Raw genomic sequence first — 12607 nt, forward strand, 5'->3', positions numbered from 1 at the left:
TAGATGGCATAGTGGACATAATATCCTTTTATTTGCTACTTGTTCAACCACTGTTTTCAAAGCAGTTCTTGGTCGGTTTTTGGGTACAAAGAAAGTTGTTTGAGACACAGTTCCAGCTTCAAATGCACAGAATATTTGTTTAAAAATGTTCTTGTTATTATCCATAATAGTCTGGATATTTGCAGACAAATTCTTTGTAAGTATCTGTATCTTGTCAGGAAGAACATGAAAACATTGAATAAACTGTTGAATGAGCTGTGCCATGTTTTCCAACTGTACAAGTAAGGATCTCAGAACATGTACCACCTCATTGAACTCTGTTGTTTGGCCCTGACATTCTGTCACACTCTGCAGAGTGGGATTAGAGGTTTGGAGCATATGTGTAGAGGTGTCAGACTTAGTATCATTATGAACACTAAAAGTGGCCAGCGGTATTAGTTTCTTCATGGTACTACCCCTTTTAGGCATGGTTTTGATAATAGACAGACAATGCAGGTTTTATTGTACAGGGAACAGGATTAAGCAGCAGTAATGCCCACACCAAAGCTGGAGTCAGAAGTAGTGCCCAGAAGTAGTGCTCTAGTGGCAGGAACAGGAGTACCCTCCGGAAGAAGATAGAAGATGGTCCCGCGATGGATGAAGATGGATCCGCCTGGATGAAGACTTTTCTCCGCCTGGAAGAAGATGGATGTCCGGACTTCAGGAACGGTGAGTAAATTCTTTAGGGTTAGTGTTATTTATTTTTAGATTAGGGCTTTTTTATTTTTTAATGGGCAGCAAAAGAGATGATTGCCCATACAAATGCCCCTTTAGGGGTAATGGGTAGATTAGATTTTTTTTTTTTAGGCAGTGAGCCGCCCTCTCTAGGTAGTGTAATTAATCTTTCATCACATCAACTCACTAAAGCTGAGATCAAAGTTTTAAATTATGGTCTGGGTTTTTGTCCTGATAACAACTTTAATCTATTTCATACAATTATCAATGTTAATAGATTTATCAGAAAGCTTACACTACAGAAACATTTTTCTACTAACACCAGGTTAACACAAACAACACAGGGTACACACCTCAGTCCAGTACCCATGGGAGAATCCACATTCTCTTTTTTAGATGTGTGTGACCTTGCTACACTAGAGGACCTATACCATGAATCTAATACCTCCAGTTACTCTACTTCTACCCCTGCTTTTCCTAAGTTTAAAGAGGCTTCTAAATGTTACCCTTTACATAGCAGAGGCAAAGCTCTAGAGTCATTCCATAAATGAGTGGTTGAGGATCTCACTATATCACACTAGTCTAAGAAAATCCCTACACACAATCTATCACTAAAAGAAAAAGAAGCCATAAGTACTCTTAAAAATAATAAAACAATTGTGATAAAAAATTCGGACAAAGGAGGCAGTGTGGTTGTTTTAGACAAGAGAACCTACATTGCTGAAGCAAAAAGACAGCTAGAGGATTCTAACACATACACTGTTTTATCTTATGATCCTGTAAGGAGATTTCAAAAGGAGCTATATGACCTATTGGATGATGGTGTGAATGGGGTTTTTTTTGGATACTGAAACCATTAAATACTTATATGTCAATAATCCTATTACCCCAGTGTTCCACCATCTACCCAAAGTTCATAAAGGATTGACAAATATTAAGGGATGACCAATTGTCTCAGGCATAGGCTCCCTTTTGGAGCCTCTGTCTGAGTGGCTGGATGCTATATTGCAGCCCATTGTAGTATCCTTACACAGTCATATTAAGGACACAACACATGATCTGATATGGACCTCTGAGTTCAGCTGGTTAACGATAGATGTTGGGGCTCTATATTCAAGTATCCCACAGGAAATGGGAATTAGAGCCATTAAGTATTTTTTGCGGCCACAATATTGTACAGATAGTAGAGCCACTGAATTTATACTCCAACATAATTATTTTTTGTTTGAAGGGGTATACTACCTGCAGAAACAAGGCACAGCCATGGGGGCAAAGTTTGCCCCCTCATATGCGAATATCTTTATGGGATGGCTGGAAAGAACTTTTGTTTATGCAGATAGCAACCCCTTCATAAATTATATACATCTGTATAAACGTTTCATAGACGACCTGCTTATTGTGTGGTCGTCTGGTGAATCAGAAGCAGAGAGCTTTGTCCATTTTCTAAACGGCTGTGACAATGGGGTCAATTTCACTTTTGAATGGAACAAGAGGAGCATTAACTTCTTGGATATCACTCTGGTAGGCGACACTGACACAGGATTAGTTACGACCAAATTATATAGAAAATCTATATCAGGTAACACGCTACTACATAATAAAAGTTCACACCCCAGAAATGTATTTAAAGGAATTACAAGAGGGCAATTCTCAAGGAGAATTTGTAGCACTGACGGAGGGAGATTTTATGGAGGAATGTGACTGTGTGACTGATCGGTTGATTGAGAGAGGGTACCGACCAGAGATGGTGCGGAACATGGCTAAGGAAGTGGCTGGAATTAGCAGGCAGGATGTCCTTGGTCAAAACCCCATTAAAAGTGGGGATGATAGAACCATGTTTATCACCCAATATTCTTTGGAGTACAATGAAGTTTGTGCTATTTTGAAGAAATATTTCCCATTACTTTATGGTGATAAGGATCTTAAGGATGTGACCACAAAGGGGTTTAAATGTGTATATTCTAAAAGCAAGACCATAGGCAATTTACTATCTCCCACTCAATTACCACAAGAACAACAATCTACCACTTGGCTTAATGTCCAAGTAACATATAAATGTGGAGATGGAAGATGTAAGGCATGTAACTTCATTGTTGAAGGAAAGGAATTGTATTCATGTATCTCTAATCAAGTATTCAAGAATAAAGGATGTATTAAATGCTCAACATCCTATGTAGTGTACCTCATTGTGTGCATACAACATCGTTGTCAGTATGTAGGTATGACAAGCAGGGACATACGTACCAGGATACGTGAGCACCTGGGATATATAAAAAACAAGAATTCCTGTTCAGCATTGTCAATGAACTTTATTGAGGTACACAAAGGGGCTGTGAGATTATTTAAATGGAGGACAATTGAAGTCATCAGGAGACCCCCTAGGGGAGGTGACAAAGATAAGCTTTTAGCTAAACAGGAAACGTTCTGGATTTTAAAAATCAGGACTCAGATTCCTGACGGTTTTAATTCAGAATTTGACTTGATCAATCATTGGTTATGAACCATTTGATTAGATATATTCCAATTTAAATATATTTAAATATATCTATTTAAATATATTAATATATTCATTATTTCCACGTTTTATATATGCTAATGTCCACTATATTTCCTGCCCCACAGTATTATATACTCTTCAATATACTCTTTAATATACTCTTCAATATACTCTTTAATATACTCTTTGATAATAATATTGTTGTTATACTTCTTAGCATAACTGTTTTGCTTGTTTCATGCACACTTTATACCCTTTACATGTTTTGGGTCAACCATCTCTGGTCGGTGCCCCTGCATCTTTCGTTCTTTCATTCATCCATTTACTTGCCTCCTTGTGTGAAGTGATAACATACTAAATTGCTCCAATACTTGTAAACACACAGATACTATTTTACATCACAGTAGGATATTTCGTTATCTCATCTAATATGTATATATGTGCACTATACAATTATGCATTCAGTTACACTTTATTGCAGCAATATGGGCTGAGATGTTGATTTCATAATGTTCTAGACATGGTTAATATATCTTAGTTAACTGAGCATACCTGAGAGGATTGTTAATTAATATGTCTTTTGAAACCTTTATTATTGTCCATTATGATCTGCATATAGACATTGCATCGATTGTATTAATTGTATTTATATGAGTGCACACACACCATTTGAATGAACTGTACTGTAATGTCTAGTTATGACATATATTCTACTTGTTTTATACATTCAGCCAGGCATGTTAGGGGTTAAGTGGGGAGGTTAATTCCTCCCACCTAATTTAGCCAATCATTGAGTAGTACTCCCTTTTTAAACTACCTCAGAAGAATTGTATGGCAGGTTTATGATTACGGCCACAAACCGAAACTAGTCAAATCGTTTGTTTCTTGTCCTGCATTTCCTATGCTGCTGGATTTTATCCTGTTTTGAATAAATATTTGAATTTTTAATAGTACTGAGAACTCTGCACTTCTTTTAGCTGCTTATTATTACTTTTTTGGATTACAAGGAATCCTGCCTGGCAGTTATCCTCAATACATAGTCCCCACACTTGGCTGTCCTAGGATTGCCCACATTTCTGGTACAGTTCAACAGAGGCATCGCTGGATCACTGAGCAGGCTGTTTACCAATCAACGCATGTCTACCCACACACACCCCTTTGTTGTTGCTGACGTCAGGTCCTGGTTCCGGATAGAGGAGTTGGAGAATACGGCGCCTTACGCTGAAGTAAGTGATTACACGGGCAAGACCCACACGCCTATCCCTGCTTATGCTCCTACCGGGTGAGTGACGACGACGATCAGCTTTCTTTCTTCCTCGGCAGAAGGGTGAGTGTTCATGCCCCTTACTCCGCTATAGTGGATGCCGGTTTGACTTTATCTACCTTGGGGTCACTGTGTGTTGGATGTTTCCTGCAATGTACCTTTGTCGTGGGTTATCCTCTAAGTTATACTATATATGAATACAAGTTGCATCAATATCCTTTAAGGCACATGATATACCTCCCTGGAAGTTGTTGTTTGTGTTTCTGCATTTTTTTTTTAGAGTTCGGTCTTTTTTATTTTGGGGGGTTTTGTTTTACTGTTAGGGGTTCATTTGTAGTTTTTTAATGTAAAAGAGCTGATTGCTCCAGGGCAATGCCCTACAAAAGACTCTTTTAAGGGCTATTGGTAGTTTATTCTTAGATTAGGGAGTGTTTTTATTTTGGGGGGGGCTTTTTTGTTTTTATAGTGGTATTAGGTTAGGTTTAAAACATTTTTATTATGGATAACTGTTTATTTTTTTCTGTAATTTTAGATTTTTTTATTTTTTGTAATATTAGATTTTTTATTTTAATTCTAAGTTAGGAATTTTTTTTATTTTGGTAATTTTTAATTTATTTTTTAAGAAGATATTCTTTTTTTATTCTATGTAATTGGGGTTAATTTAGGGGGTGTTAGGTTAGGGGGCTTAGTGATTAGATTAATACTTTGCATTGTGGGGGGATGGTGGTTTAGGGGTTAATAGTGTAGTTAGATACTTTGCGTTTTGGGTGGTTGGCGGATTAGGGGTTAATACATTTTATTTAGTTATTGCGGTGGGGGGATGGCGGTTTAGAGGTACATATTGCGCATGCGTTAGGTGTTTGTTAAAACTTCCAGGAAGTTCCGGTGCTCATATACTCAGCGCAAGGCTTTCTGCGCCTGCCTATGTGTGGCGAGGTAACAATGGAATAAAATGTCCCTATTTTCGCCGCTTAAGTCCTTGCGCTGAATATGTTATACCGACTTGCGACGCCGGTTCTATCTTAGATTATGTTAGTAAAAATAGACGCCGATGGGTGAAATATGTGTGCCACATTTGTGTGCAGCTAAAAATAGCCGACGCCGGCTTTTGCGGGTGACTCCGCATATGTGAATCGGCCATCAAGTGAAGATGGTAAGTGCAAAGCAAGTCTTATATACTATAACATTGGCCTTACTAAGCAATATACTTTGAGGTGCTAATTTTCTTCTATAAATACCAAGTTCCTGAACGCTAAATGTAAATAGAGGCAGAGTTGCACTTAACTCCTGACAAAATATTCTATAGTTTACTTCACCCATTTATACGTTTGCAAAATCTTTAAATAGTAAAATAGATTAAAGGCTAACCATTTTAATGCATTTCTCAAGTGTTACATGATATCCTGAATTAAATGCAGCATGTAATTTGATTTGGTGTTTTGGGCTAAATGGAGCAGGTTTGCATAAGCAAGGCTGCTGCTACATATTTTTTCTTTCCACCATCTCAGAAGTGGTGAGATCAGTCACCCCGACGTTCGCACCTTCAGGGTGATTGACAATCACTGCTCTAGTGCAATTGGTTGTGCTGGAAGAAGGAAGCAGCATTGCACAATGATCCTCTTGTGCAATTAGACATTTTGTTGTAAAATGAAACATCGCAGGTGGCAATTGCAGGAGGACAGGTTCACTACCTGTCCGCCTGCTGGGATGGTAAATGTACCCCTAAGTCTATTTAAACAAATGTTTAGTTCTGAAGATTTTGTAATACTTTGTCATTCCTTTACACCTTTCCTTTACTTATTAGGGGCAACTTGTGTTTTAAGGAATAAATTTTCAGCCAGCCAGTTCTGGAATGATTGCAGAAAATACAACGTGACTGTTTTCCAATACATAGGGGAGCTACTCCGATACCTGTGTAATACTCCTAAGGTATGGTGTCTGTAAATCCTAATACCTTTTCTTATATTCAAATATTGATTTGTCTTCATCTGCTTATTATGGGGTAGATTATGAGTGGTCCGCTAACTGTTGTGCGAGAGCGATATTTTTTTTAACTTTTTGTGTGTGCTGGAAATAGTGTGTGTATTACGAGTTGAAAGTTGATGTGTTTGCTTGAGCGCAATCAATATTTACGCTTGTCGGGATAGCGCAACTTGAAAGCTTGCATATAGGGTAGGGGAAGAATAAAAAGTTGCATTAAACACACACGCCTAGATTTAGAGTTCTGCGGTAGCCGTCAAAACCAGCGTTAAGGGCTCCTAACGCTGCTTTTTACCGCCCGCTGGTATTTAGTGTCAGTCAGGAAAGGGTCTAACGCTCACTTTCCAGCTGCGACTTTTCCATACCGCAGATCCCCTTACGCCAATTGCGTATCCTATCTTTTCAATGGGATCTTCCTAACGCCGGTATTTAGAGTCTTGGCTGAAGTGAGCGTTAGAACTCTAACGACAAAACTCCAGCCGCAGAAAAAGTCAGGAGTTAAGAGCTTTATGGGCTAACGCCAGTTTATAAAGCTCTTAACTACTGTGCTATAAAGTACACTAACACCCATAAACTACCTATGTACCCCTAAACTGAGGTCCCCCCACATCGCCGCCACTCTAATAAAATTTTTTAGCCCCTAATCTGCCGACCGGACACCGCCGCCACCTACATTATCCCTATGTACCCCTAATCTGCTGCCCCTAACACCGCCGACACCTACATAATATTTATTAACCCCTAATCTGCCTCCCCCAACCTTACCTACACTTATTAACCCCTAATCTGCCGACCGGACCTCACCGCTACTATAATAAATTTATTAACCCCTAAACCGCCTCACTCCCGCCTCGCAAACCCTTTAATAAATTTTATTAACCCCTATTCTGCCCTCACTAACATCGCTGACACCTAACTTCAAGTATTAACCCCTAATCTGCCGACCGGACCTCACCGCTACTATAATAAATGTATTAACCCCTAAAGCTAAGTCTAACCCTAACACTAACACCCCCCTAAGTTAAATATAATTTAAATCTAATTAAATAAATTATTTCTTATTAAATAAATGAATCCTATTTAAAGCTAAATACTTACCTGTAAAATAAACCCTAATATAGCTACAATATAACGAATAATTATATTGTAGCTATTTTAGGATTTATATTTATTTTACAGGCAACTTTGTATTTATTTTAACTAGGTACAATAGCTATTAAATAGTTATTAATAATTTAATAGCTACCTAGTTCAAATAAGTACAAAATTACCTGTAAAATAAATCCTAACCTAAGTTACAATTAAACCTAACACTACACTATCAATAAATTAATTAAATAAACTAGCTACAATTACCTACAATTAAATCAACTAAACTACAAAAACAAACAAACACTAAATTACAAAAACAAACAAACACTAAATTACAAAAAATAAAAAAAGATTACAAGAATTTTAAACTAATTACACCTACTCTAAGCCCCCTAAAAAAATAACAAAGCCCCCCAAAATAAAAAAATGCCCTACCCTAATCTAAAATAAAAAGTTAACAGCTCTATTACCTTACCAGCCCTTAAAAGGGCCTTTTGCGGGGCATGCCCCAAAGAAATCAGCTCTTTTGCCTTAAAAAAAAACATACAATACCCCCCCCAACATTACAACCCACCACCCACATACCCCTAATCTAACCCACCCAAACCCCCCTTAAAAAACCTAACACTAAGCCCCTGAAGATCTCCCTACCTTGTATTCACCCAGCCGGGTATCACCGATCCGTCCAGAAGAGGGTCCGAAGTCTTCATCCAATCCGGCAAGAAGAGGTCCTCCAGAGGGTCCGAAGTCTTCATCCTATCCGGCAAGAAGAGGTCCTCCAGAGGGTCCAAAGTCTTCATCCAGGCGGCATCTTCTATCTTCTTCCAACCCGGAGCGGAGCGGGTCCATCTTGAAGCAGCCGACGCGGAGCCATCCTTCCTCACCGACGGACTAACGACGAATCAAGGTTCCTTTAAATGACGTCATCCAAGATGGCGTCCCTCGAATTCCGATTGGCTTATAGGATTCTATCAGCCAATCGGGATTAAGGTAGGAAAAATCTGATTGGCTGATTGAATCAGCCAATCAGATTCAAGTTCAATCTGATTGGCTGATCCAATCAGCCAATCAGATTGAGCTCGCATTCTATTGGCTGTTCCGATCAGCCAATAGAATGCAAGCTCAATCTGATTGGCTGATCCAATCAGCCATTCAGATTGAACTTGAATCTGATTGGCTGATTCAATCAGCCAATCAGATTTTTCCTACCTTAATTCCGATTGGCTGATAGAATCCTATCACCCAATCGGAATTCGAGAGATGCCATCTTGGATGACGTCATTTAAAGGAACCTTCATTCGTCGTTAGTCCGTCGGTGAGGAAGGATGGCTCCGCGTCGGCTGCTTTAAGATGGACCCGCTCCGCTCTGGATGGAAGAAGATAGAAGATGCCGCCTGGATGAAGACTTTGGACCCTCTGGAGGACCTCTTCTTGCCGGATAGGATGAAGACTTCGGACCCTCTTCTGGACGGATCGGTGATACCCGGCTGGGTGAATACAAGGTAGGGAGATCTTCAGGGGCTTAGTGTTAGGTTTTTTAAGGGGGGTTTGGGTGGGTTAGATTAGGGGTATGTGGGTGGTGGGTTGTAATGTTGGGGGGATATTGTATGTTTTTTTTTTCAGACAAAAGAGCTGATTTCTTTGGGGCATGCCCCGCAAAAGGACCTTTTAAGGGCTGGTAAGGTAATAGAGCTGTTAACTTTTTATTTTAGATTAGGGTAGGGCATTTTTTTATTTTGGGGGGCTTTGTTATTTTTTTAGGGGGCTTAGAGTAGGTGTAATTAGTTTAAAATTCTTGTAATCTTTTTTTATTTTTTGTAATTTAGTGTTTTTTTTTTTTGTAATTTAGTGTTTGTTTTTGTAATTTAGTTTAGTTGATTTAATTGTAGGTAGTTTATTTAATTAATTTATTGATAGTGTAGTGTTAGGTTTAATTGTAACTTAGGTTAGGATTTATTTTACAGGTAATTTTGTAATTATTTTAACTAGGTAGCTATTAAATAGTTCTTAACTATTTAATAGCTATTGTACCTAGTTAAAATAAATACAAAGTTGCCTGTAAAATAAATATAAATCCTAAAATAGCTACAATATAATTATTCGTTATATTGTAGCTATATTAGGGTTTATTTTACAGGTAAGTATTTAGCTTTAAATATGATTAATTTATTTAATAAGAAATAATTTATTTTGTTAGATTAAAATATTAGTTAACTTAGGGGGGGTGTTAGGGTTAGGGTTAGACTTAGCTTTAGGGGTTAATACATTTATTATAGTAGCGGTGAGCAGATTAGGGGTTAATACTTGAAGTTAGGTGTCGGCGATGTTAGTGAGGGCAGATTAGTGGTTAATAAAATTTATTATAGGGTTTGTGAGGCGGGAGTGAGGCAGTTTAGGGGTTAATACATTTATTAGAGTAGCGGCGAGGTCCGGTCGGCAGAATAGGGGTTAATAAGTGTAGGTAAGGTAGCAGCAACATTGGGGGGCATATTAGGGGTTAATAAATATAATGTAGGTGTCGGCAACGTTGGGGGCAGCAGATTAGGGGTTCATAGGGATAATGTAGGTTGCGGCGGTGTACGGAGCGGCAGATTAGGGGTTAATAATAAAATGCAAGTGTCAGCGATAGCAGGGGCGGCAGATTAGGGGTTAATAAGTGTAAGGTTAGGGGTGTTTAGACTCGGGGTACATGTTAGGGTGTTAGATGCAGACTTAGAGAGTGTTTCCCCATAGGAAACAATGGGGCTGCGTTAGGAGCTTAACGCTGCTTTTTTGCAGGTGTTAGGTTTTTCTTCAGCTCAAACTGCCTCATTGTTTCCTATGGGGGAGTCGTGCACAAGCACGTTTTTCAAGCTGGCCACTACCGAAGTGGCGGTAAAAAAAGTGGCGGTAAATTATGCTCTACGCTCCCTTTTTGGAGCCTAACGCAGCCCTTCAGAGAACTCTAAATACCAGCGTTATTTAAAAGGAGAGGGGAAAAAAAACACGCGTAGCTAACGCACCCCTTTGGCCGCAAAACTCTAAATCTAGGTGAAAATAAATATATGTAAAGGTACATTTACATTCATATAAACACTGTCTGATAAAAATTATTTTAAAAAAAATTAGGCTCAAAGATATAAGATGCACAGGGCTCATATATATATTTTTTGTTACATACATATGTCTAAATATATGTATATATTTGTGCACAGATGTATTTATGTATTTATATGTGTATATATATGTATTTACATACATATATACAGATATAAACACATAAATACCTATGTATATAAATATATATATATATATATATATATATATATATATATATATATATATATATATATATATACACAATGTAACCCTTTGCAGTCAAATACCTCAAAACATAAAAAAGCATATATATATTCAATATTAATTTTTAATAATGTTTTTAGATGTGTATGTACTATAAATATTTTACATTTCAATGGTCTTCACATAAGAGAATATGTTCTAATTGTTTTTAAATAGATATTCCTATACATATCCGTATATAGCTATGCCTATATATCATGAAATATATATATATAAAAATATGTATATATGTATAGGTATAGATATATATTTTACCAAAAAAATTATATATATATATATATATATATATATATATATATATATATATATATATATATATATATATATATATATATATATATATATATATATATATATATATATATATATATATATATATATATATATACATTTTTATTCAAGAATAAATAGAACATAATCTTCTATGTGAAGCACATTGGAATGTGAAATATTCATAATTCATGTCGGGTTTAGCGTTCTTAAATAAGCAAGATCGTGTTAGCGCGAGTTTGGGTGTTATGTTTTCTTCCAGGGCTCATATATATATATATATATATATATATATATATATATATATATATATATATATATATATATACATACATACATACACATGTCTAAATATGTCTATGTATGTATAAATATATGTATATATTTGTGCACAGATGTATTTATGTATTTATATGTGTATATACAGGTATGTATTTACATACATATATACACATATAAACACATAAATACCTATGCATATATACATACACTGTAACCCTTTGCACACACACACACACACTGTAACCCTTTGCAGTCAAATACCTCAAAACATGAAAAAGCATATACAGTATATTCAATATTAATTTTTAATAATGTTTTTAGATGTGTATGTACTATAAATATTTTACATTTCAATGTTCTTCACATAAGAGAATATGTTCTAATTATTTTTAAATATATATTCCCATATATATCTGTATATAGCTATACCTATATATCATCAAATATATATATATATATATATATATATATATATATATATATATATATATATATATATATATATATATATATATATATATATATATATATAAATATGTATAGATGTATAGGTATAGATATACATTTTACCAAAAAAATCACATATATATACACATTTTTATTAAAAAATAAATTGAACATATTCTTCTATGTGAAGTACATTGGAATGTGAAATATTCATAATTAATTTTGGGTTTAGCGTTCTTGAATAAGCAAGATCGTGTTAGCGCGAGTTTGGGTGTTATGTTTTCTTCCAGTTTGCGTGCTCCATTGAAGTCTATGGGAGAAGTTAAAGCGGTTGTGATATCTGAAGTCCAACTCTTTGCACGCATCGGGGTTTCACTTGTGCGCTATTTACTTTCAACTTATAATATGAGCACAATATATTCAAATGCTATTTGTCTCTGTCCAGTATAAAAATGACAAATTAAATCTTAACATGCCATCCCTCTTCCTTTTTAGAAAGACAATGATCGAGACCATCGTGTACGGCTTGGTTTGGGGAACGGTGCCAGGCCTGATGTCTGGAAGGAGTTTCTTAATCGTTTTGGTCAAATCAAATTATTTGAATTCTATGCCGCAACAGAAAGCAATGCAGTTTTTTTTAACTACACAGGAAAAATAGGGGCAATTGGTAGAAATAATTTTTTGTTTAAGGTAAGAGCAGCTATCAATGCATTTTTAAG

At 36.3% G+C, this 12607-nt stretch overlaps 1 protein-coding gene across 1 annotated transcript in view; it reads left to right on the top strand.

Annotated features, from left to right (window-relative positions):
- The window catches only part of LOC128663195 (long-chain fatty acid transport protein 2), a 215405-nt gene that overhangs the window by 134554 nt on the left and 68244 nt on the right, over positions 1–12607 (top strand). Inside the window, exons 4-5 of the mRNA XM_053717404.1 lie at positions 6280–6404; positions 12384–12578. Coding sequence (XP_053573379.1) covers positions 6280–6404; positions 12384–12578 — 320 coding nt within the window. The remainder of the gene's footprint in view (positions 1–6279; positions 6405–12383; positions 12579–12607) is intronic.

This window comes from Bombina bombina, chromosome 6 (genome assembly GCF_027579735.1).
Source record: "Bombina bombina isolate aBomBom1 chromosome 6, aBomBom1.pri, whole genome shotgun sequence".
NCBI lineage: Eukaryota > Metazoa > Chordata > Amphibia > Anura > Bombinatoridae > Bombina > Bombina bombina.